At 34.9% G+C, this 27,593-nt stretch overlaps 1 protein-coding gene across 1 annotated transcript in view; it reads right to left on the bottom strand.

Moving 5' to 3' along the window:
- Positions 1-986: 986 nt before the first annotated feature.
- DYNLRB2 (dynein light chain roadblock-type 2) overlaps positions 987-27,593 on the bottom strand; it is a 27,896-nt gene continuing 1,289 nt past the window's right edge. Inside the window, exons 2-4 of the mRNA XM_069085875.1 lie at positions 25,943-26,018; positions 13,220-13,387; positions 987-1,281 (exon numbers count right to left, since the gene is read on the bottom strand). Of these exons, the coding sequence (XP_068941976.1) occupies positions 1,238-1,281; positions 13,220-13,387; positions 25,943-26,018 (288 nt within the window). The 3' untranslated portion in view covers positions 987-1,237. The remainder of the gene's footprint in view (positions 1,282-13,219; positions 13,388-25,942; positions 26,019-27,593) is intronic.

The raw sequence follows: 27,593 nt of genomic DNA, 5'->3' as shown, positions 1-27,593 counted from the left end.
TTGACCAGATGATACTCTGGGCAGCCATTGAGAGCCCCCCGGCTTTGAAAACCCAGATAGTGATGCTTCCCTCTCTGGTAACTGACTAGGTATGGATGTAATGTTCAAGACAGTGGGAGGCCTGTCTGCTTGATATGCTTTTCTGTTTTCTTGTAACTTCTGCTTTGTAACTTCTGTCTGTATACCCTGAAGTTCAGGGTGCTGACTTTTTCCCCTGAACTAGGTAAATGATATGTTTGATTGATTAAAGCAATATTGTTGACCCATTTTGAGTTGCTTTCCTTTAGAAAAGCAGATCTAAGAACCTGTGTTGGCAGCTATCCTGGGTATGTCGGGTGCTTGCTGCAACACCCTGTTTGCCTCAGTTTCCTCATCTGTAAAATGAGCTGGAGAGGGAAATGGCAAACCAATCCAGTATCTTTGCCAAGAAAATTCCAAATGGGATCACAATGCATTGGATATGACCAAAAACAAAAGAACAACAACAAAGGTTATCATAAACATCAGGAATAAACTCCATGTTTGAAGGGCAGCAGTACCCAACTGCAGATGACAGAGGACATCTATAGGGCGAAAAGCCACAAATATATATGTAAGATAGAGTCTACTATGGAAATCCATGGGTTTCAAAAAGTAGTTTGGATTTTCTTTTCTCTTTCTTTTTTGCTTTCTGGAAGGCAATTGAGGTTAAATGACTTGCCCAAGGACATACACCTAGTAAGTGTTGAGTGTCTGAGGCCAGATTTGAACTCGGGTTCTCCTGACTCCAGGGCCAGTGCTCTATTTACTGTGCCACCTAGCTACCCAAATTTTATTCTTTAGACAACCAGTAATCAGGGAAGGCTTCTGAAATGAGATATTTTAACTATGCATCTACTTTACTTGGTAACTATTAAAAAGCTCAAATAACTATATTGCAAGAACTACCACTTCCTAGAAATTATTAAACTTTAAATATTAGCAAAGAAAAGAATTTAGAGAACATATTCCACATATTAATTTTATTATACTACATCCATGAAAGGGCACACTGGAAATTTGATAAATGCATTATATTGGTAATGAACACTTTTAAAGTATAATCAAAAGAAAATAAATGGAATAATAGAAATGGATTCAATATAAAAGCAGCTAAGTATGTTAAAATATCTATAAGGAAGGAATATAATTTTAGTAAAAAGAAGGAGTTTGTCAAAAGCAGTTTAGGTTCATTTTTGTCAAATTTGTTATTGCAGGTTTATTCAGTTGGATTCTGAATGACAATCAGAAGATATTCTTTATCTGTTAAAAAAAAAGACAAAGTTTAGTTAATCTTGAGAATAATCTTGAGAATAATTGCCAATGACTATTTATGCTGATTTGACTTTTACCTGTCTCATTGCAACCTGAAGGGCCTACCTATGTTTAAAGAATGATGGAATGACAACAAAATATGAAAAAGCTCAGCTAATTCTCTGATAGTTTATAAGATGTATTTAGAAACATCAGGATTGTGGTGATTTAATTCAATAAACATTTAACTGTCATCTGAATTTTAAGTGTTGTATAGCAATAACATTGGTTTACACATATCTTTGGTTTTACAAATACACACTTCTTAAGTATAAGATATATTTGAACAAAATGACTCCCATCACGAAACTTGAAATGCTTCCCCACAGCCAAAAATTCTCCAACTGACTGAACTGAAAACTTTTAATTAAGAAGGGAATCAGGACACCTGGGCTCCACTTCCAGCTCTGTAAATTACCATCTCACCAGCCAAAAAGTTTCCTTTCCTGTAAATGAGGAGATTGTAAGAGAAGATCTCTAAGATGCTTTCCAGGAATGAAATAGTGGCCAACTATGGACTTTAATGGGCACTTTATATTCAGAGGGTTTTGCTCTGGTGGGAACGCTCTGAGAACTTTTTCTTTTCTTTGTGACCTCTTCTATTTCCCTTTGTCCTGATTTAATAAATTTCATTGTATCTTTGAAGTTGTATGCATTAGTTCACTTAAAATGAGGTAAATGCATACATTTTAAATTTGTTAACATCATTTCTTACAATATAATGCAACTGAGGAAAATTAATTCTACTGATCAAAGATAAGGTTCATTGAAGACTTCCTAAACTGAAATGAAATGTTGGAGCTCAAAGAGTTAGTTCAAAGCCTTTCTAGCAAAGACAGAGAAACAAAAGCCCATATGGAGCTAAGTGATTCCAGAGGGAGCATGATGGAACAGAAAGAATGAGGAAATGGGAATCAGGAGAGACCTTGGTCTTGGAAGGTCTTACACATGCAATCAAAAGGGATTTAAACTAAAATGAAAAAGGGAAGGAGAAAACTATCCAAGTATATCCACCAAGCTAGATACCACAGATACCACGTAGGTGCTACATGGAAAAAAGAATAGCAATAAAGCCCCAGAAAATTGTAATAGACAAAAACCAAGAAAAGAGCTATCAAAATGGCTTTAAATACCTCTCTAAAGGAATATATAAAATAAATATAAAATATATAAAAACAAGTAAGGTGACCTAGAAGTTTCGATACAAAAAGGAAGATTTAATCTCAATGATATAAATGATTTGTTGGAATGAGACTCATGACTGGAGTATAGTTCTGGAACAAACACCTTATTCAAATGAACAGGTAAAAAAGGAGAGTGGATGGGACAGCACTATACATAGAAAAGATCTACATCTGGAAGAAATTCAAGAACTAAGGGAGGAAAACATGTTGGTGATAAATAGAACTGGTATTGTCTTAAGGGTGTGACATGGACCACACCTGGATGGAAAGAAATGAGAAATGAGGAATTTAGAAAAGACATCATAATTATTCAGACTTCTGTTAGAGCTCTAACTCTGACAAAACCAGAACAGCTTCTTGACTTGCTTTAATGTATATTTTATCCAGGGAAATCGATAAGAAGAATTGCTATTTTGGATGTGATTTTAACCAATGAAGAGGAAATAGTTGCTCTAGTACACATGGTGAAAATTTCGGGCACAGGTAACCAGTGCATTTTTGAATTTATGATAGAGAAATATGGATAGCATCTGACAGACACTAAATTTGGAGAAAGGAGATTCCAAGGGGTTCATGGAATGGCTAGACAGAATATGATGGACTAAAATTCTACAAGGAATTCAGTTCAGAATGGATAGGAGGGCCTCAACAATAAAATTCTGAAGCCACAATAAAAAGAATTCTAATAAGGAGAACAAGATATCTAAATATATCAATATGGATTCAAGTAACATTCATCAATGGACTCAGATTTTTAAAAGTCATGTACAAAAGATGGAAACAAAGGTAAATACTAGAAGATGAATACAAAAGCATTGCACAACCTCAGAATAAGCTGAGCTTGATGAGGAAAGCTAAGGACAACAGAAAGTGCTTAAAGTTAATTGGTAAAAAAAAAAGTATAAAAAAAGCAACAGGATTGCTGCTCAACCTGAATGGGATGAGAGTAACAACTGATGATGTAGATAAGGTAGTGGTTTAGTCTGTTCCTGTTTTCTATGCCAAGTAGAAAGATTTTGGACTAAAAAGGACAGAAATGGATACTAGTAGGTTATATATAAAAGAAGATATAGTAAGAAGGCACATATCTGCCCTTGATGATTTCAAGTCAATAGGCCCATGTGCACTAAATCCTAGAATACTAAAAGGACTGGTAGATGTGATTACTGAGCCATAGTCAGTGATCTTTGAAAAACTGGAGAAATTGTAAGAAATATTATAAGAACGAATGAGAAAAATGTCCTGATTTTCAACATAAAACATTTTGGATTCTATAAACTATAGAGCAATGAAATTAATTTATATTACTGAAAAACACTAGAAAAATATTTTGTCATTCAGTCGTTTCACACATGTATGACTTCGGGACTCTATTAGGGTTTTCTTGGCAAAAATACTAAAGTGATCTGCCATTTCCTTCTCTATTTCATGTTAAAAATGAAGAAATGGAGGCAAATAGGGTTAAGTGATTTGTTCTCAATCACATATCTAGTAAGTGTCTAAGGCTGGATTTGAACTCAGGTTTTCTTGACTCTAAGCCCAGAACTATTATCTATTATGCCACCTTGCTTCCCAGAAAAATTATTAAACAAGTACTTATGACTATATACAACAGATTATATCTGAAGTACTGCATCCAGTCATGGTTGCCACATTTTAGGAAAGACACTGGTAAACTGGAGAGCTGCCAATGAAGGTAATAAGGATGTGCAAAGGTCTTGAGCTCTTGTCATATACGTGTTTATTGAAAGAACCAGGAATATCTAATTTAAAGACTTGTACTAAGTCGCAATAACTCTTTCCAAGTATTTAACAGGCTGACATTTGGGAAAGGGATTACATTTGCTTTCTTGTGTCCCAGAAAACTGAACTATAAACAATGTGTGGAAGCTGTAAAAAGATTAATTTAAGCTCGATATCAAGAAAAACCATCCTAATAGTGAGAACTATTCAAAAGTGGAGTGGATTGACTCAGGTGGTGGTTTGTTCCTCTCCATCAGGGATCTTCAAACAAAGTATAGAAGGAATTCTTGATCAACAATGGGTTGAACAAAATATCTTCTGAAGTCCATTCAAAATATAAGATTATGTCATTCTGTGAATGTACCCAATAAGGGCCAATAAAACATATATATTTGCCTGAAGTTTTTTGAATCTCATCAAAGTGTTTTTAATTTAAAAAGGGTTGGTAAGGGAAGAAACCTGTTCACATATATCTATCAACTCTGATACCACATAGAGTAGAATGTATAATATAAAAAAATAATAGCAGATGATAGGTTGAATAATTCATGGATGCAAAATCCAGCAATAAAGTCCTTGGCCTCAGATACAGATAACTAGATAAGATAGACAGACTGACAGATAGACAGATAGATAAAGATATGCATAGAGATGCCTCAGCCTAAAAAGGCCAGCAATCCCCCCATTGCATTCTGGGTCATCTCCAGTCATTCTGATGAATATCTGGTCACTGGATCCAGAAGGCTCTGGAGGAGAAAATGAGGCTGGTGATCCTGCACAGCCCTCCCTCACTCAAATCAAAGTCAACTGCAAGTCATATCATCATTTCCCTAATGCCACAGTCCTCTTTGAAAACAAAGGACAAACACAATATAAATATATACATAAGTGTATATATATATATATATATGTGTGTGTGTGATATGTATAATATGAATACACAAAGGATTTTTTACTTCATCATGTGGGAACCTACCATTGTGGGAATTCACTTTACCAACACATATCACAAACCATTTGGAAATTTTTTTGTCTAAGGCACACAAAAGGTGAAGTGAGTTGATCATGGACACACAGTTAGTAAATTTTGGGGGGGGTATAATTTCAACCCAGTTACCTATTTTGACATAAAACTGATTCACTAATTTGCAAAAATATATATAATCATGTATATAATATTATATATATATATATATATATATATATATATATATATATATAATATAGTATAATCACTAAAAATTCCTAAATGGATTTCTGGGGGTAAAGCCAAGAAACCAGTATAAAGGGTATACTATGGCCAAGCTCTCCCAGTATTCCCCTCCAAATAACATTACAATAATGCCTCAAATCAAATTCTGGAGCATCAGAGCCAACAAAGGTCAGAGTGGGAAATTTTTCCAGACCAAGATAACTTAGAAAGTTGGAAGGAGAAATCTGTGACATTGGGGTGGGGGTTAGCCCGGAGCCCATGTGGCAGCAACATGAGCTGTGGGACTTGCAATAACAACAGCAGCTTTGGGAGCTTTCAAGCCAGAGACCAGAAGGGGATTGGGCAACTGATCATAAAAAGGTTACAGATGATCCCTGTGCTAGCACTGGGTGTAGGACAAGGTACTGTTTGGCAACTACATTATATATACCCACTTCTGGGTCTCAATTCTAGAGTGGAGAAGAGCAATAGCACTTGTGCTTACAAGGGATCAGGGGCCCTCTTCCAGGGTAAGGACCAGACACAGATCAGAAAAACAGTGACCACAGCTATCCCTGATCACATCATTTTAGAAAAACACTGAAATCTTCCAAACACCCAGAACTAGGTCTGAAAATGGCTGCACAAAAAAGCCTGAAGCACACAAGAGTACAAATAACCTGGCCATAAAAAGCTACTATAGGGACAGGGAAGATCAAGATGGAAACTCAGAAAAAGACAACAATATTAAAACAGCTATAAGAAAAGCCTAAAAGAAAAAAAAATGTCAGTTGGACACAAGTCCAACAAAAATTTGTAGAAGAGCTAAAAATCACCTAAAAAAATTAAATAATAGCAGAAAAGGAAAAATTGGGAAAATAAATGAGAGTGATTAAGAAAAAGCTATTGCAAGTTGTTTGCAAGCAATGGAAGCAAAGACAGCAATTTGGTAAAAGAGTCAACAAAAATATAAAGAAAATAATATATTAAAAAACATATTTGGCCAAATGGCAAAAGATATAAAAAATGTCATTGAAGGAAAAAAAAAACAAACTCTCAAGAAACAAATATGGCAAAATGGAAAAAGAAGTATTTTAAAACTTCAGTAATGAAAATAATTTAAAGAGCAGAACTGGCCAAATGGGAAAAAAGAGGGAGAAAAGCTAACCAAAGAAAATAATTCTTTGAAATTAAAATTGGGCAAGTGGAAGCTAATGATTCCATATGATACCGAAAATAAAACAAAATCAAAAGAAAGGGAAAAAATGGATGAAAATGAGAAACATTTCACCAGGTCAAAGAAAAAATACTCCAACCAGTTAGAAAGAAATAATTCAAATATCATGAAGCTTCAGGATCACAAAAGATCTAGCAGTTTCCATCTTAAAGGAGTGGAAGGCTCAAATGTAAAACTCAAGAGAAGTCTAAAAAGTAAACATAAAAGTAGAACATAAGAGACTGAATAAGGTTAAACATTTACATTACTATGTGTGAAGATGATACACATAATTCCTCAGAACTTTATCATGATCAGGGTAATTAGAAAGAGTCTAGATAGACAGAAGACATGAATGTGAATCAGTTATGTTGGGATTATTTAAATAAATGGAGTGGTGAGAAATATGTATGCTCTGGAAGAAGGGGGAAAGGAGAGGAAGAATGGAGAAACTTATTGTCACAAAATAGGAGTATAAGGAAGAGTTTTTATAGCAAAGGGGAAAATGGTAGAAGAACAGGCAATGCTTGAACTTCACTCTCATCTGAACTACTTTGAAAAGAGAAGAATATATGCACAATCAATTGCATATTGAAACTTAAATTACCTAACTTGGAAGTAGGAGGGGAAAGGAATTAGAAAAACAACTAAATTGATAAGAGGGAGGGCAGATTAAGAGAGGCAGAGGTCAGAAGCAAAATATACTTCTGAGAAGGGAAAAGGTTAAAAGAGAGAGAAGGATAAAAACAAAATTAGGACAGAGGGAAATACAGAGTTAGTAGTCATAAAAGTAAATGTAAATGGGATGATCTCACCCATAAAATAGAAGCAGATAACAGAATGGATTAGAAACCAGAATCCAACAATATGTTGTTTAAAAGAAACACACTTGAAATAGAAAAGACAGAGTTAAAATAAGGGGCTGGAGCAGAATTTATTATACCTAAATGAAGTAAAAAAGAAATGAAGGGGTAGCAACCATGATCTTAGAAAAAGCAAAAGCAAAAATAGACTCAATTAAAAGAAATAATCAGAGAAACTGAATTTTGATTAAAAAAGATAGTATAAACCAGAGGTAGGGAACCTGCAGTCTTGTGGTCACATTGTTGCTCTCTAGATCCTCAAGTATGGCCTTTTGACTGAACCCAAGTCCTGAGGATTTATTCTGTGAAGTTTGGATTCAGAAAAAGAGTTTCACTTGAGGATCCATAGGGCCATATGTGGCCTCAAGACCACAGGTTCCCCACCCCTGGCATAGACAAGTATTATCAATACTGAACATATACCCATCAAATGGCAGATGAATGAATTAAGCATGCAACAACAACAAAAAATCCCCCAACAACAACAACTAGAAAAAAAAATCAAATTAAAAATCCTCAATGGAACACCAAAATGGAAATTCTGAAAATTAAAGAAGAGATGAACAAAATTGAAAGTAAAAAAATAAACAAATAAATAAATGGACTAATAAATAAAACTAGGAGCTAGTTTAATGAAAAAATCTAATAAAATAGATAAACAATCAGTTAATGTGATTAAAAAAATAGAAAGAAAACCAAATTACTAAAATCAGAAATGAAAAGGGTGAAAGGACCACCAATGATGATGAAATTAAAACATTAGGAGCTATTTTTTTCAATTATATGCCAGTAAACTGAAAGTCAACTAAAATAGATGAATATTTACAAAAATTAAATTTGCCCAAATTAATAGAAGAGGAAATAAAATACTTAAATATTAAGGAAAACATTCTAAAAAGTTTAATTTTAGAAATAGAAAATGAACAAGCCATCAGTGAGCTTGGTAAGAAAAAATCCCATATGATAAGAAGGATAGAGGGGGAAAATAGGAAGGAGAGAAATATTCAATAAGTAATTATAACTTAGAATGTGAATGGGATGAATTTACCCATAAAAAGAAAATGGATAGCAGATTAAAAATTTGAATTTGATAATTTGTTGCTTTCAAGAAACACAATAAAACATAAGAGATACACACAAAGATAAAATAAAGGCCTGGAGTAGAATTTAGTATGTAAAGAAAAGGAATGGTAGTAATCATGATTTCAGAGAAAGCTAAAGTTAAAATATATTTAATTAAAAGAGAAAACTAGGGAAAGCACGTTATGTGTCACCAATATTGTGTCATTCAATATTGTTTTAGACCATTTAAAATAACCAGGCATTATAAAATGCCTGAGAGTATACCTGCCAAAACAGACACAGGAACTATGTGAACATAAATACAAAAGACTTTATATACAAATAAAATCAGATTTAAATAATTGGAATAATATTTATTGTTCATGGGTAGGTAAAGCCAATATACTAAAAAATATGACAGTTTTACCTAAATAATCTATTTATTCAATGCCATTCCAATTCAGTTACTAAACATTATCTTTTTTCTTTTTTTTTGCCTTTTGGAGGGCAGTTGGGGTTAAGTAACTTGCCCAAGGTTACACAGATAGTTTTTTTTTTTTGTTGTTGTTGTTGTTGTTTTTGTGGGTGTTAAGTGTCTGAGGCCCAAATCAAACTCCAGTCCTCCTGACTCCAGGGCCAGCACTTTACTCACTGCGCTACCTAGCCACCCTAAACATTATCTTACTGAGTCAGAAAAAATGACAGTTCATTTGGAAAAACAAAAGGTCAAGAATTTCAAAGAAACCAGAGGAAAAAGAAGTAAAGGAAGAAGATTCAGCAGTATCAGACCTTAAACTATATTATGAGGCAAGATTATTGTTCAAGTATAAAATGGATAATTTTCAATAATTTGCATTAATTTTTGTGTAAATAAAACCAATGTAGCCAAGAATAGAAGGAATGCAAAAAACTGGGGGAAAACTTTCATGGATGATCAGATGGGATGTGATTGTGGTGGAATACTGCTCTGATGCAAATGATGAGCTGGTTGATTTTGAATAATATGGAAAGAATTGGCCCTATGAAGGAAGATGCTGTCCACCTCCAGATAAAGAGATGATAACTGGAAACAGGCAAAGTACAGTCTTATACATATGTGCATGAGTGTATATGTGTCTATATGTCTATGTTTATAGATATCTCTCTATATTTCTCTATCTATCCATGTTTAATTATAGCCTTTTTTAGGGTGGGGATGGGGCAGAAATGAAGTAAAAACCACACAGCAGAAAGCAAATGAAAACCTATGAAACAAAGAAAAGCTGGGTAACTTTACAAATAATGTGTAGTATTTATTACATAGGTTTTCTTGAAATAGAAATGTATTGTTTTATATTGAATTTTCTCTTATGTTCTGTTGTGTACATGAAAATGTTCTTTTCTTTTCTTTTTTTTTTATCTGTATTTAAGTTTAAAATGAATAAAAATTTTACAAAAACAAATCCCCAGGATCAGATGGATTTACAAGTGAATTCTATCAAACATTTATGGAACAATTAATCCTATTGCTATTATTTGAAAAAAATATGTAAAGAAGTAGTCTTATCAAATTCCTCTTACAATACAAATATGGTTTTGATACCTAAACCAGGGAGAACAAACATAGAGAAAGAAAAATTTAAATCAATTTCCTTAATGAATATCAATGTAAAAATTTTAAATAAAATAATAGCACAGAGATCATATCAATATATAACAAATATTATACACAAAGACCAGGTGAGATTTATACCAGAAATTCAGGCTGGGTTCAAGATAAGGAAAACTGTCAGCATAATTAATCATATCAATAATAAAAACAACAAAAACATATGATTATCTCAATAGATGCTGAAAAAACTTTTGACATGATACAAAACTCATTTCTATTAAAAACACTAGAATGCATAGGAATCAATGGAGACTTTCTTAAAATGATAAGTAGCAGCTATGTGGTGTGGTGGATAGAGGGCCAAGTCTGGAGTCAGGGACTGAGTTCAAATCCAGAAAAAGTCACTTACTAGATGTATGACCCTGGACAAGTAATTTAGTCTTGTCTCCTTATCTGTATATGTAAAATAAAGAGAATGAAATGCAAACAATTCTAGTATCTTTGCCAAGAAAGCTCCAAATGGAGTCACAAAGAGTTGGACGTGACCAAAATGCCTACACAACACAAATCTATCTAAAATCAAGAACAAGCATTATCTGTCATGGGATAAACTAGAAGCTTTTCCAATAAGATCAAAGGTGATGCAAGGATGCCCATCATCACCACTATTATTAGATATTGTACTAGAAATGCTAGAGATAGCAATAAGAAAAGAAAAAGAAATTGAAGGAATAAGAATACGCAATGAGGAAACAAAACTATTACTCTTTGCAGATAATATGATGATATTCAATTACAGCACTCTAGAGAATCAATTGAAAAACTAGTTGAAACAATCAACAAGTTTAACAAGTTTCAGGCTATCAAATAAAACCACATAAATTGTCAGCATTTCTATTATCTTGCCAAGAAAATCAAGAAGAGAAAGAAAGAGAAATTCCATTTAAAATAACTAGAAAACATGAATTACTTGGGAATCTACCTGCCAAGACAAATTCAGGGACTACATGAACACAAGTACAAAACACTTTTCACATAAATACAGATTTAAACAACAGCAAACATATTAATTACTCATGGGCAGTCTGAGGCAATATAATAAAAATGTCAATTCTAATGAACTTTATTTACTTATCCAGTGTCATACCAATTAAACTACCAAAGAATTATTTTATGTAACTAGAAAAATAATAACGAAATTCATCTGGATAGAAATAAAGGTAAAAAAAATGTAAAGGAAATCAATGATATAAAATATGAAGGAGGGTGGCCTAGCAGTATCAGATTTCAAACTATATTATAAGTGGTAATGATCAAAACAATCTGATACTGGCTAAGAAATAGAGTGGTTGAACAGTAAATGAACATAGTAACCTAGTGTTTGATAAACCAAGTTTTGGGGGCATGTAATGGCAAGCAAAGAAGTACTTAGTGCCTTGTTTCAGTTTTTTAATTATTTAGCACCTTGTTTCAGTTCAAGTTTCTTTTGAGCCTTGCCCACGATTATATCAAGTCTTTGTTAAGAAACAACTTGTGAATCCCACAGTGGGAGGAACATGATGATGCAACAGGAATAGGCAGAACAGGGAGGGGCTAATGATAATATATGATGAGAAGCCAAAGCTGGGAAAGAGCAGAATTGAGAAGAGAACACTTGTGGTGGCAGAATTGAGAAGAAAACATGGTACCCTGGCACTCTGTCTGTTCTGTCTGTGTTGATTTTTCTTTGTAATACTTTGTACAAAAGCTCTGGGACCTTACTGGAAGCCCCGAAAGATAATTTTCTTGTTGTCTGTTTACAGAAGTCCTGGAGGAGGTTTTCGGAGGTCCTGAGACTATACTGACGATTTGTATTGAGTTCTCAGACTTTGTTTGTGGGTCTGTATTGATTTCACAGGCAGAAATTGAATTGATGATGGTGCCACCAATGTATACAAATGTTGTTTTGGCACTGTTAAGCTTTGTCTTCCCAGAAACAGAAACTGTGAAGGACTTGAGGTGGACCGAACACTGAATTTTATAGGGAGCTTCTCTGAGAAAGGTCTAATTTCTCAAAAATACAGGGAACTGAGTCAAATTTATAAAAAAAAAATATGAGCCATTCCCCAGCTGATGAATGGCCAAAGAATATGAACAGGCAGTTTGCAGAAGAAGAAATAAAAACTATCAACAGTCATTTGAAAAAGTCCTCTAAATCACTATTTATTAGAGAAATGCAAAGTCAAACAACTCTGAGGTATCACCCCATACCTATCAGATTGACTAATATGACCTAAAAGGAAAATGACAAATGCTGGAAGGGATATGGAAAAATTCAGACATTAATTTCTGGAATTGAAAACTGATTCAACCATTCTTAAGAACAATTTGAACTATACCCAAAGATATAGTTCCCTTTGACTCAACAAATAGATCTGTATGCCAAAGATACGAAAGAAAAGAAAAATGTTGATATATATGTACACAAGATATTTATAGTATCTCTTTTTGTGGTCACAAAGAACTGGAAATTGATAGCATGCCCATCCACTGGGAAATAGCTTAACAGACTGTGTTATTTGATTGTGATAGAATTTTACTACGCTATAAAAAATGATGAGTAGGACAATTTCAGAAAAACTTCAAATGACTTATATGATCTGATGCAAAGTGAAGTGAGTAGACCCAGGGGAACATTGTACAAAGCAGCAGGAATATTGTAACAATTATCAACTATGAAAGTCTACTGTAATCAACACAATGATCTAAGAGAATTCCAAAGGACTCATGATAAAAATGCTATCTACCTCCAGAGAAAGAGAAGTGATGAACTCTGAGAACAGATTGAAGCCTATTTTTTACTTAATTTTTCTGTTTCTTTTCTTTTTTTGCAATATGACTAACAGCATGATTTCATATGCATAACTGATATCAAATTGATTGTCTTCTCAATGAGTGGGGGATTGCCTGGTGGGAGGGAGGGGATTTGGAACTCAAAATGTAAAAAAAAATGTTAAAATAAATAATTTTAAAAATAATTTCTAAATATTATATTACCTGGGGCTACCATGACTTCATGTTTCTTTGATCTGATTCTAAGAAACGTTAGATCATTCTGAGGATCGATATCTCGCACTGTACTCTTGGCTTTCATTGTCAGCTGATGAAGAAGACCTGCATACTGAACTGTTGTAGAGTTATCTAAGGTTGTTCTGATGGGAATACCTGTAAAATAAGGTAATTATTTATTAATTAAGCTCTTAGACTTTTAAAATAGTGAAAAATAATATTTTATTATTTTATTTTAATTGTGTATACTTTGATAGCTCTATAATTTCACCAATGTTAATATTTCCTTTGATGATGTAACAGATCACAGCCCTTACCTGCCAGTTCATCATCACATTTTATTCTGGTTCATATCCTCCCATATATCTGCCAAAAGCATCGATCCAAATTCCTAGGTACTTTCCTCTAAATATCTTACTATTGTGTGAACTGACAACTGATAGGCTGCCTATTGGTTTGGTCTCACTTTTACTATGTGATTAGCTTATCATTTTTCCCCTAGGCATAGATTTCTGATTAGATCACAAGTAAAATTATTACCCACTAAGAAAAACCATGGTACAACAGAGTTAGCCTACACTGGGCAAAGTCCTGATCTTTCCTGACTCCTACGCTAAAAAGCCCATCAAAAAAAGCTTTTAAAAATTTGAATAGCTTTTCTCTTGATATTTACAATTTCTGTATGTTTAAGATCTCTGCATGATCTTATCAGCATGATACTCCCCCCATCACTGCCCACTGAAACCCCTCTGTACCATTCTGTCCTATGTAACATTTGTCCCAGTTTCTCATGAAGGATTTACTCAACATTATGGAGATCCTTCTGTATCTTTGAATTTTTGGTGAGTATGGTACAGTGCTACTCCAGGAGTCTATCCTTAACTCTTGCAACATAACCATCCCACCTTTTTTTTTGGCTGCGCATATAATTGAAAAAAATCCTATTCTACTTCTACTGTGCAATTTGTTGTTGACAATTTACAGGCTGCTTGCCTCAAAGGGTTGTCTGAAAAGTGCTATAAAACTTTATACTGCTACAAAAAGTGTTAATTACTGTTATTAACACCAATCATACCTAATTTCAGGCAGTATGGAAGTAGGTAGTGGAAAGATCTCTATACTTTGTGTTCGAATTCTGGCTCTGACATTCACTAACTGTGCAACCTCACAGATATGTCCCAATTTCTCTGGGCCTCAATTCCTCATGTGCAAAATGAAGACAATAATAACAGCAGTTGACATTTATATATAACTTAAGGTACACGAGGCACTTATTTATAACAACCCTGTGATGTGGTGTAATATTATTAGTTTTAATCTCATTTTACAGATATATGATCCTAGAACTTGTACATTGTCTCATAGTGCCTAAGCAGGTATTCAAACCCAGATTTTTATTGCTTCTAAGTCTGGTGCTTTTTTCTATTTGCCACTGAGGTGTTGTGAGGAAGATGCTTTGTATGCCTTATTTATGAGTTAATATTATTATTTTCATTATTTTTGAATCACCTGTGAATGTGATTCTTCTCATATCATGGTGTTCAATATTTGTAGCCATATAATGTCACAGAGAGAATATTTCTGTTTAAAAGATGGGCCTTTAAACAGTAAGCAGTTTAGAACCTCTAGAAGTGCTGCAAAATTTCCTAAATGCCATCCAATATTGCATAATATTTTACAAGCCTTAAATTTGTTTTAGTAAGCATAAGCACCTCATTTTAGATATTTTTGCCCTTGATCCTTCTTTTCCTTCTGAAAGCTCGCCTTGTCACTCATCCAATTTGATTTTCTCTTGTTCTCTCTCATCTTCAATCTTTCTGCTTTTACTGGCTTCTTTTTCTCTGCCTACAAATATGTTTGGGTTTTTCCCATCATTAAAAACAAAAACAAAACAAAAAAAAAATAAAAAAATGCTTGTACTTGACCATACCATTCCCACAACCTTTCATCTCAAATCTTCCCTTTATGTCATTGCCAGACACCTTGAGAGTAATCCATTGTTGTAACTGCCTCACCTTCCATTCACTTCTCCAAACCTTGAAATCTGGCTTTTAACCTCTATAAAACACTCTCTACAAGATTGCCAATAATCTTTTAAACACTGAAACGTCTTAATCTTCATCTTCCTTGTCTTTTGCATACTTGGTGACACAGTCAATGATACCCTCCTCAAACTCTCCTCCTCACTTGGCTTTCTTGATTCTCTGTCCTGATTCTCCTTTCTAACTGCTCCCTTTAGTCTTTCTTTTTGATCATCATATGCTTCCTCTGACTCTTCCTCAAGACTCTCTCCTGGGTCACCAGATCCATCAGTGCAGTCTCCCTTAGGAATCTTATATACTTCCATGTATTCAATGATCATCTTTATATACACACTCTCTCATTCTCTGTATCTGTATATATGTATGTATATATATATATATATATACATGAGTGTACGCATACATACACACATATGTATGATGCATACATATCTCCTGAAACCCTTTCCTATATAACTCTAATTGTGTATTACCAAATAGGTACCAGACATCTTTATCTGTATGTTCTATCAGCATCTCAAATAATATTTAACATTTATATAATACCTTAAGGTTTGTGAAACACTTTACAAATATTATGTCACTTTATCCTCACAACAACCTGAAGGTAAGGGCTACTTTTATCCCATTTTAAACATGTAGGAACCGAGGCAGACAGGTGACTTTCCCAGGGTTACAGAGCTAATAAATGTTTGAGGCTGTACTTGAACTAAGGTATTTCAGACTCCAGGTCCAGTGCTCTTGCCACAGTTCTATCCATTTGCCTTTAAAACTCAGCAAGTTCAAAACTGAACTCATCTTCCCTACAAATCACTGACCTTCCTTCAATTTTCCTTACTTCTGTCATGATTACTATTATCCTTCAAGTAACCCAAGTCTGCTATTTCAGAATCATTCTTGATTCTTTCCCCTAACTCTCCATATTCAGTCGATTGCCAAAGCATGTTGATTTCATCTCCACAAAATCTTTTTCATTCATCCTTTTCTTTTTCTCACTCATATGACAATTATCCTAGATCAGGCTCTCACCACTTTCCAAATGCACCATCATAATGTCCTCCTAAAGGGTCTCCCTTCTTCTAGGTTATTCTCTCTCCAATCCAACCTCCATAAAATTATCAAAATAATCTTCCTAAGGTAATTGTTTTGCTATGCTCATAGCCTCCAAATTTCCTTTTTTTAGTGTTTTAAGATTTATTGTTTAAGAGCCTCTTTTAAAATTTTTCTTAGTTTACATAATTCATTTCCACAAGATTTTAAGTTACAAATTTTCTCTCCATTTTCTTCTACCCACAACCCCAAAACAGCAATCCCACTGAATATCCTCTCCCCTAATCTGCTCTCTCCCATATCTTCCCCTATTCCCCCTCCAACTTTCCAGTAGGGCATGGTGGATCTCTATGCCCCAGTGCCTGTATATCTTATTTCCCAGTTACATATTAAATAATAATAATACTTTTTTTTAAAAACATTTCATTTTAAAACTTTGAATTGCAGATTTTCTTCCTTACTTCCCTCATCACCCACCCTTACTGGGAAGATAAGCAATTCAATATAGGTTGTACATGTGTAGCTATGCAAAACATTTCCATAGTGGATATATTGTGAAAGACTGACTATATTTCCCTCCATCCTATCCCACCTCTCCACTTGTTCAATTCTCTACTTTAATCCTGTCCCTTTTCAAAAGTGGGGGCTTCCAACTTCCCTCCCCACCCCAGCCTGTCCTCCCTTCCATCATCCCCCCTCTCATCCCCTTCCCCCCTACTCTCCTGTAGGGTAAGATACCCTATTTAGTGTGTATGTCATTCCCTCCCTGAGCTAAACTCAATGAGAATAAGGTTGATTCATTCCCTTTTGCCTTTCTGTTCTTCCCCTCCACTGTAGCAGTTTTCCCTTGCCTTTTCTATGTGAGATAATTTACCCCATTATATCTTTCCCCATCTCTTCTCATCATATTCCTCTCTCCTCTTAATTTCACCTTTTAAGTATCATTCCTTCCTATTCAACTGGGGTCCTGTGCCCTCTATGTATACCTGTAGACACACACATATATACATATTAACATATGTATTCATATACCCATATACCCTCCTATACATATGTGTGTGTGTGTGTGTATATATATATATATATATATATATATTTCCTTCAACTATTCTCATATTGAGAAAAGTTTCATAAATTACAATTATCATTTTTCCATGTAGGAATGTAAGTAGTTCAACTTTGATAATTTCCTTATGATTTCTTTTCCTTGTTTACCTTCTCATGCTTCTCTTGCTTCTTGTATTTGAATGTCAAATTTTCTATTCAACTCTGGCTTTTTCATCAAGAATGCTTGAAAGTCCTCTATTTCATTGAATGACCATATTTTCCCCTGAAACATGATACTCAGTTTTGCTGCATAGGTGATCCTTGGTTTTAATCCCAGCTCCTTTGACCTCTGGAATATCATATTCCACGCCCTTCAATGCCTCAGTGTAGAAGCTGCCAGGTCCTGTGTTATCCAGATTGTGTTTCCACAGTATTCAAATTGTTTCTTCCTCGCTGATTATAATGTTTTCTCCCTGATCTGGGAATTCTGCTAGGAGTTTTCTTTTTGGAATCTTTTTCAGGAGGTAATTGGTCCATTCTTTCAACCTCTATTTTGCCCTCTGGTTCCAAAACATCAGGGCAATTTTCCTGGAGAATTTCTTGCAGGGTGATTTCTAGGTTCTTTTTTTGATTATGGCTTTCAAGTAGCCCAATAATTTTAAAATTATCTCTCCTGGATCTATTTTCCAGGTCAGTGGTTTTCCCAAAGAGATATTTCACATTGCCTTCTATTTTTTCATTTGTTTGGATCTGTTTAATAGTATCTTGATTTCTCATAAAGTCACTCTCTTCCATTTGCTCCAATCTAATTCTGAAGGAATGATTATGTTCAGTGAGCTTTTGAGATTCTTTTTCCATCAGCAAATTCGGCTTTTTAAGGCATTCTCCTTATTGGCTTTTGGAGCCTCTTTTGCCATTTGAGTTAGTCTTCTTTAAGGTGTGATTTTCTTCAGTCAGGTTGTTGACTCTCAATTTACAATTTTCTTGCATCATTCTCATTTCTCTTCCCAATTTTTCCTCCACTTCTCTTATTTGGTTTTCAAGATCCTTCCAAGCTCCTCTATGGCCTGTAAGCAGCTTATTCTTTTCTTGGAAGCTTCTGGTGCGGGAGTTCTGACTTTGCTGTCTTGCTCCTTTTCCATGCCCCAATCCCCCCCCCCCAAAAAAAAAGGAATCAAAAGTTGGATTGTTCTGCTTGTTTTGCTTCCTTTGGTTGCTCATGTTGCCACTCACTTGACTTTTGAGCTTTTTGCCACAGTAGGACTCTGTTACCAGACAGGGGACCTTTTTCCCAAATCACTGGGGTTATCTCAGTTGCTAGAGCCATTAGTTGACTGTCGTCTCAGAAGCCTCCACGTGCTCTGGCACACTGGTCACACACCCCAAGGCCTCCACCCCAGATAGTAATCCAGATCTAAGCAGGTTAAAGAGTGATTACCCCTCAGACTGGTTGCTTGGTCCCTCTACAATCTGCATGCCAGTAGCTCAGAAGCATCTGTGTGGCAATGGCTGCATGTCCACCACTCCTCAGCCATTTATTACCACGGGGGCAAAGGTCTGACCACACTCCTAAATCCCCGGTCCCAAAGTCCACACTCTACTGACCTCTCACCCTGTCCCCAGCATCCATGAGGTTGACAACTTGGGAAACCGCCACAGCCGCTGGCAATCGGAAATCCCTTCAAATGGGCTTGCTGTGCCCGCCCTTAGGTTAAAACCTTGGGCTCACACAGGGCTGGGCTTGGTTTCCAACACACCTTGCTGACCTCTTCCTACCGGCCTGCCGGGCTGTACCCAGTGGGAGGCCAGCTTCTCTGTGCCACCCTGTGGGCTCTGCAGCTCCAAAGTTTATCAAGAGTCATTCTCCACATGAATTGGAGGAGGTGGGAGTGGGAGCCGGGCAGAAGTCCTGTCTCCACTCTGCCATCTTGACTCCGCCCACTCCAATTTTCTATTTTGGCTTCTAGGATAAATTTTAAGTTCATCAGTCTGGCATTTAAGGACAATGTGGCTCTAACTTCCCCTTCTCACATATTACATTCCAATCAAACTGGAATGTCACCTGCTCTCCAAATGTGACATTCCTTCTTTCACCTTCCATGTATTTGCACAAGATGGCCCTGATAAATGGAATGTGTTCCTTTTTTTATATCCTGCCTTTCAGAATCTGCATTTTCCATCAAGCCTAGGTCCAGTTGTTACCTTCTCCAGGTAGCTTTTCTTGATACATCCAATTATTAATGCTTTCTCCCTTCAAATGACTTTGCATGCACTTACCTTATATCTCACAGTAGAATGTAAGATCCTTGAGGACTGATACTATTTTAAATTTGTGTTCCTAGCATCCAGTAGAGTGCCTTACACATAGTAGGCATTTTTAAACTTTTAATTTGAAATAACTTTAATAACTAAATTAAAATTATTTAGTTATCTTATCTCTTAGTGGTAAATCTCTCCAAATATCCTTATCTGTTAATGAACTAGTACTGATAGCATACAGACCTTGAGCACTTCAAAGTCTTTTCTATAAAATTCAAGGCAATAAGAAAGGGTTAAGTCTAACCACACACATTAGGAAAACAAAAAACAAAAACAAAGTAGATGAAAGCCACTTATTACCTAGATTATGAAATCCAATTATAAGAATCGAACATGTTAATCCATCAACCTGTATAACGTGGAAAAGTACTTTGGGTAGATAATCAGCTGGGCCCAGAAATAAGAGAGAATGGAGTGGACTATATTGCATTTGGAGGAAATTCTCAATGTTTTCAATAATACCAAATTTTTCAGTGAGTTAACAACAACAACAACAACAAAACATTTCTTTATTATTCCAATGATACCATATGGTTGTAGCAAATAACAAAAAGGAGTAATGGAAATGGTGAGTTTAAGTAGAACACAGTATCAATTCACAGGAAGAGGGTTGGTTATGTAATGAGAATAAGAGGAAACAGACAAATTGACAAGGTCCACACTGGTTTCTCTGATATACTAAAATATACTAAAATAATGAAAGAAAAGTCTCTGTTTGGATTAATAGACTATGGAGGATTTAAGGAAAGATGTGCAAGAATGACCTAGGATTAAAAACCATGTCAGAATTACAATCTGAATGGAAGGAATGGGTACCAACACAGGTAAAATCAAATTCCACCAAAATATTATTTAAACTATTTTATTTTCATTACATACATTCAAAAAGCCTAAGCCTATTAATTTAATAGGAAAATTCAAGCTTGATCAAGTGCAACTGAAAACTGTTCCTAAAATTACTTTATATATTTTCCCTAGAGAACTAAGGGACATGTAGGGATGCTTATGGGACTTTCTTTGCACATATTCCTCTGTCCTTTGCATATAGCAGGAGGATATATAAAGATGAATTTGGAGTTAACAAAATTTTTTAGAAAGAACTGAAAATCCTGATAGAAAGGATATGACCTAGGAGAAGGAATATAAAATAAGTGTTGAAAGCAAAGACTATGGTTAAAAAATTAATATGTCTACATCTTTCAATGATAATTTTCCTTTAACTGCAAAATGGTATATTCTTTTGGATTATATACTGAAATTTCCAGAATGATTTTTTTTTGTTTTGCAAAATAACCTGGCAATAAATAGAATTAAGTTCAATATTTTTACTTCAATATATTTCAGATTTAGCCAACAATCTGAACATGAAAAGCATCTTCAGTTCTTGGAATGGTCATTGGTGACATGAAATAGTTAACTAGATGTTTCTTTAAGGAGTAAGTTTTAGGGCATTTGTCTTCAATCTTTTTTCACAATTTATTTAATCAATAATTTTATTTTGTACCTTTACAACAACTATTATGAATTCTAAAACGTCAAAAATGTCAAAGAAAAATATAGAAATAAATTATATATAATATAAATGTATAGGATTATGGTTCGGATACTTAGAACTTCCTTGCCAGTTCATTCTAGGTCAAAGATAAATAAAATAGTAGGTGAATTTTGTGAATAACAATTGGGATATTTCAGATATTTGGCTTTATGCCTATTACAAGTATGATTTTAGAAGATTTTAGAAGACACGAATCTTTATTTGGTTTTGGTGAGCTTCTATTCATTATTTTAGTTAAACTTTTAAAAAAGAAACGATAAAATTGTCTCATGATTTGTTATTGGCGCTAGTCCAGTGTGTGTGCATGCATGTGTGCATGTGTGTGTGAATAAATACATATATCTACTGCTTATCAGAGTGCCTGGCACATAGTAGGTACTTAATGTTTACTAATCAATTAATATATTTGATAGGCACTGTCACTGCACAATGAGCTAGATCCTGGATCAAATAAAAGGAAGAGAATGGTCTAGACTACATTTCTGAAACTACAATACTCTTTAAAAAACAAAGATAAATTTATTGATAGAGTTTGCTTTTACATCACCTATGTTTTCCAGTTTTTTTCCCTACCTCCACCCAGAGAGCTGTTCCTAATAATAAAGTACAAAAGGGGAAAAATTCACACAAAATTAAGACATCATAAATATTCCAATATTATACTCAATATCCCACATCCAGAATCCCCCACTCTTTGAAAGGAGTGGGGGCAGATATCCTCTCATATCTCTTTCTGGGGGCCAAGCTTGGTCATTATAACTTTGTAACATATAGTTTTATTTGTTGTTCTTTCCAGTTACAATGTTGTAGGCACTGCATATATAATTTTCCTGTTCCATTTACTTCACTTGGCCTTGTTCATATAAATCTTTCCATGCTTCTCTATATTTATCATATTCATCATTTTTTTACAGCATGACAGCATAGTCATATTACCTTATGTTCATGTACCACAATTTTGTTTAGCCTTTCTGTATTATGCCCAAATGATGGGCATAATAACTTGGTTTCTGGTTGCTAATAATCCCTAAAAGTGCTGCTATAAATATTTTGAAGTAAATGGGACCTTTTCTCCCCTTGACCTCCTTGTGGGATATATGCATAGTAGAGCAATGTCTGGGTCAAGGGTTATGGACTTTTTATTCACTTTCTTGTACCTTGTTCTTTCAATAATACTTTCTTGCACAAAACCCTAAATTTTTGACATGCACTTTTTCTGATGAGGTTATATCTCTATAACAGGTTATCATGGAATACCACAATCTCTGAAGAATCAACTCAATTAAGTAAGCATTTATTAAGTGCCTACTATGCTCCAAGCAGTGAACCAGATAGTTAAATGGTATGCATATAATTAGGTTGTAGTAAATTGTTAATAATGAATGATATCTACAAGATGCAGTGGGAAAAAAAAAAGCTATCATTCAAGCCAAGTATATGCTAGGGAAATGAGGTAGACTGGTTATTTAGCAGCAATGAGGGATAACAGATGGACAAGAATCACACAGGATGTGTTGTAATTTAGACCACTGTAAGGAATACTCATATTAATGAAATCACAGATTTATTGTAGTAATGAGCAACAAAATTTAGTCCAGTTGATAAATATCGTTGCTAGTTCAAGGACTCTGTGTTATGGCGATACATGTGTTTTGTGATACTGCACTGTTTCATCAAGAAAAGGCAATAATTTTTTGCTGATGCCAAAGAGAGAAAAGAATTTACTAGCACTTCTTATAATAATGTAAGTGAGAGTAATGAATTTTTAAGATGACGGCATTTTAAAAACTAGCTCTCTAATATTAAAAGACTCTAAAGAAGAAACTTCTTTATATAAGAAAAATTTATTGGCAGGGACAGAAAGAAGGTGTATAGATATTTTCTCTATTGGTCCTGAACATTTTTAAGATGCTTATCTGGTCTAATACCAGGCCCTCCATTTAGCTTTTTTAAAAGATAAATTAGTATTCTTTATAATCTTATCTGTACATTAAATGAAATAAAACTATGCAGAGTTTTGTTGGCCAGCATATTTTATGATATTTTAAAGGCTTAAGTATAAAAGTGGGTATATAAAAAAGACAAAATTCCAGATATCCTCTTTCCCATATAGTGGGAACAGGGACATATGGAAGCATGGAGGTAGAGTGAATAACCCACAAGACATCTGGACCGCTCCTGGAGAGGAGAAAGGGGAGGGAGGAAGGATATCACCATTTCTCTCCAGGTAACACTAGATTCAGTAGTACAAATCTCATCCAGTCCATGGGTCACACTCAGACTTTTCCTACTGTTCTCTGGTCAGGGTCATTGTTCTACTGGTTGACTTGACCTCTTGTAGTTAATGATGGTTCTTTTTCAGATACCATTCCTAGTGGCTCCTCTAGTGAATTTTCCAGTTTGTTTAGAGTTTTCTCCTCCTCACAAGCTCCTTCAGCATCAAGGTCAAGGTCATCAGTGGAACTGGGAAGCTGGACAAGTCAGTAAGTCAGTCAACAAGCATCCATTAAACAATTACTATATAGGCCAAGTCGACCTGGGAAAACAGGAAAAGTAGCTAACTCCTTTCAGTGCTTCTGAATAGCTGCCCCCTATGGGCAGGGACAAAGTTTGGATACCATCTCTTTTATAGAATACTGTCTAATTTTGATATATGCATGGTAGGAAACTTTGTTAGAAGAGAGCCTTTAAAGCAGTATTTTGCAATACTTGATCAGAAACTTTTTTAAAAAGTCAAAAAAGAAGTAGTAAAGTGTGATCTTATAATTTCTGCATCTTTCAATCAATTACATGATAATAAAAATGTAGCTTTCTAGGAAATGACACTTGTAAAAATCAGTCAGTTTCCTTTTTATACATTTAGAAGCCCTCAATGCATATATATTTAAAAAAATTTTTATGTAGAAAATTGGCATGAGTAGGAAGTGAGCTATATTCTCTTGGTTGCCTTTTTAAAATAGTATTTTTCTACAATTTCAGTATCTAGTCCTATTTTCTGATACCTTAAAAATTAATTCCTTATTAAAGCCCTTAAAAGTTTGCATCACCAGCAAAGAGCTCCTGTGTATGCATATACTTGGTGTAATTCAGCTTCCTTCTTCTATTTATGTCAAATAACATTTCCCCTCCTTCAAGAAGCATGTTTGAGAATGTGATGTCAGAGTGTGAAGGTGGTAGTTCTGCTCTTTTAACTTTGAAGAGTTGGCCATGGAAGTCTTTCAAGCTTTTGTGTCTGTGTCCTCTCTGTCATCCTGCATCCAGTTTCATTATTTTTTAAAATTATTTATTTATTTTTTAGTTTTCAACATTCATTTCCTCTTCTCCCTATCCCCACCCCAAGATAGCAAGCATACTGAATACCCCTTCCCCCAATATGTTCTTTCTTATATTCTTCCCCAACTCCCTCTTAATGTGTATCTTATTTCCCGGTTGCATGTAAAAAACAAATTTTTAACATTTGTTTTTAAAACTTTGAGTTCCAGATTCTTTCCCTTTTTCCCTCCTCACCCACCCCCACTGGGAAGACAAGCAATTCAATATAGTTGTACATGTGTAGTTATGCAAAACATTTCCATAGTAGGTATATTGTGAAAGACTAACTATATTTCCCTCCATCCTATCCTCACCCCATTTATTCTATTTTCTCCTTTGACCCTGACTCATGTCAAAAGTGTTTGCTTCTAACTACCCTTTCCCCCAATCTTCCCTCCCTTCTATCATCCCTTCTCTTATCCCCTTTCCCCTTCTTTCCTGTAGGTTAAGATACCCAATTCAGTGTGTATATTATTCCATCCTTAAGCCAAATCCAATAAGAGTAAACGTTGACTCGTTCCCTTTCATCTTCCTGCTCTTCCCCTCCATTGTAACAGTTTTCTCTTGCCTCTTTTATATGACATAATTTACCCTATTCTCTCTACCTTTCTCCTTCCCCCAATATATTCCTCTCTCACCTCTTAATTTTATTTTTTAGATATCATCCCTTCTTATTCAACTCATCCTGTATACATGCACACATATACACATACACACATATACTTATATATATATATACACACACACATATATATACATACACACACACCCTCCTACACATACATACATACACACACACACACACACACACACATATATATATATATATAGTATTATATCCCCTGATGTATTATACTCAGTTTTGCTAAGTAGGTGATTCTTGGTTTCAATCCTAGCTCCTTTGACCTCCGGAATATCATATTCCAAGCCCTTGGCAGGGCTTTCTGTGGCCAAATTAATTGGAGAAGTGTGACTGATTGATTAAATAGAGAAATTCAGAATGTCCATGCTTAGTCTACAGCCTTGTTTGATTCACAAAATGAGAAATATAGGTGGTGCCCACTCTTACGTATATTATGTAAAAAAAAAACTGTTTGCTTTAAAATGAGAAATATAATGCTTTTCTCTTAAAATTAAGTAACATATTTCTTCCCTTATTAAGTAATGGAGATTTTTCAAAAAGATGGGGATAAGGAATTACTAGTGTTAATAAATAGTTTAGTTGGGATATATCTTAGGGAAATACAATTTTTAAATCTAAAATACACAAAATATACTTCAAATTTCAAAGGACATGATGTTTTTGCCTTAAGGCTTTCCACAATGTACAAATGACTCTGTTGCCCTTTACCTATGTTGTTAGGAAAGCAAGCTGATAATATTTACCTTCAGCATTAACAACCATTGTTCCAATAACCCCTTTATGGTTCTGAATCCTCTTTAGAGTTTCCTCAACCTCTGCCTGTAAGAGATGAAATATACACCAAAGAAAGTTAATTAACCAAAATGACTTTTTATCATGCATTAAATTCTTTTTTTTTAAAAGCAATCGGGGTTAAGTAACTTGCTCAAGGTCACATGGCCAGGTGTTTCTGGGTGGGTGCTAAATGTCTGAGCCCAGATTTGATCCCCAGGTCATCCCGACACTGGAGCCGGTGCTCTTATTCGCTGTGCTACCTGGCCGCCCGATGCATTAAATTCTTAATGTGGGGTGGCTAGGTGGTGCAGTGAATAGAGCAGCAGTCCTGGAGTCAGGAGGACCTGAGTTCAATTCAGGCCTCAGACACTTAACACAAAAAACTAGCCGTGTGACCATTGGGCAAGTCACTTAACCTCCTCCCTCTCCAAACCCGCCCCCCAATCTTAATGAACAGAAAAATGCTTGGAATGTATACATTCTCTTTCTTTACTAATCTAAATAATAAATACTCTTTTAAGAAATCTAACTCCACAATCTGCATAAATATTTGTGCAGTTGGTGATTGAGAAGAATCTATTAGTCCTACAGCATGAACTTGCTAAACACAGGTTGTAGTTCACATTATGAAATGATATTTCAGACTTGAAAAAACATGCCAGTAATGATTTCTCACATTTGTATACTCTGGCATGATTTACATAGATATTTCACATATGCCATTACATGAGAAATGCTCAAACACCATGGCACATTTTGAAGTAGCTTGCTAGTTTGTAGCATATAGACAGCTATGCATTTAACTTTTAAACAGGTAGAGAAAATATGTCTTTTAAATAAACACATTTTTTTTCAAGGATCTAAATTTTTGTAGCTGAATACTGGATTAATTTTTAAAGGCATTAATTTGCATAGTGGTATAATTTTTTTGTTTAAAAGAAAACTGAAGGGCTGGGCATATAAAACATTTAGTTAAAACACAACTCTGTCCTTGAAAGGCAAGGTGGTTGGCCCCCTCCTTAGTCGAATTCTATCCCCAGATACTGTGTAGAATAACTTTGCAAAAGTCTCCTTCCGGCAACAGAGAGCAGCATATCACTCAAGTCAGGATACGAATTTCAGCCCCCTGCTCTAACATGGACAAGCTGTGGTGATCCACTGTTCTTACAATATTTCCTCATCTGTCAAAGGGAAATAATACTAACACAAAATACTAATAATAATATTGCCTATCACCTGGGCCACCTAGTCAACAAGCTTACTATGTTCCAGGCACTATCCTAAGCACTGGAAATAGGAAGGAGAACATAACTCCTGCATTCAAAGAGCTTACAATCTAATATTACAAGAAAAGCATTTTCTATACTTCAAAACTCTAGAGAATGTGAGTTTTTATAAGGCAGAAGAAAACAATTCCTTCTTCTGCTCAACCTCATTCAGTCAGCTTTTTCATCTGTTCAGTGGGGATACAATTGAACAAATCATATTCTAGGTGTGAAGGGGAGGGAGAGGGGAAGGAGAAGTAGAGAGAAAGGTAGAGAGAGGAGGAAGAGGAGAGAGAGAGAGAGAGAGACAGAGACAGAGAGAGAGAGAGAGAGAGAGAGAGAGAGAGAGAGGAGA

Source organism: Petaurus breviceps, unplaced genomic scaffold, assembly GCF_028583685.1.
Source record: "Petaurus breviceps papuanus isolate PSGF00001 unplaced genomic scaffold, PetGlider_PUasm1.0 176, whole genome shotgun sequence".
Classification (NCBI taxonomy): Eukaryota; Metazoa; Chordata; class Mammalia; order Diprotodontia; family Petauridae; genus Petaurus; species Petaurus breviceps.
The sequence above is the reverse complement of the archived record's forward strand: the minus strand, read 5'-3'. Positions and strand labels throughout refer to the sequence as shown.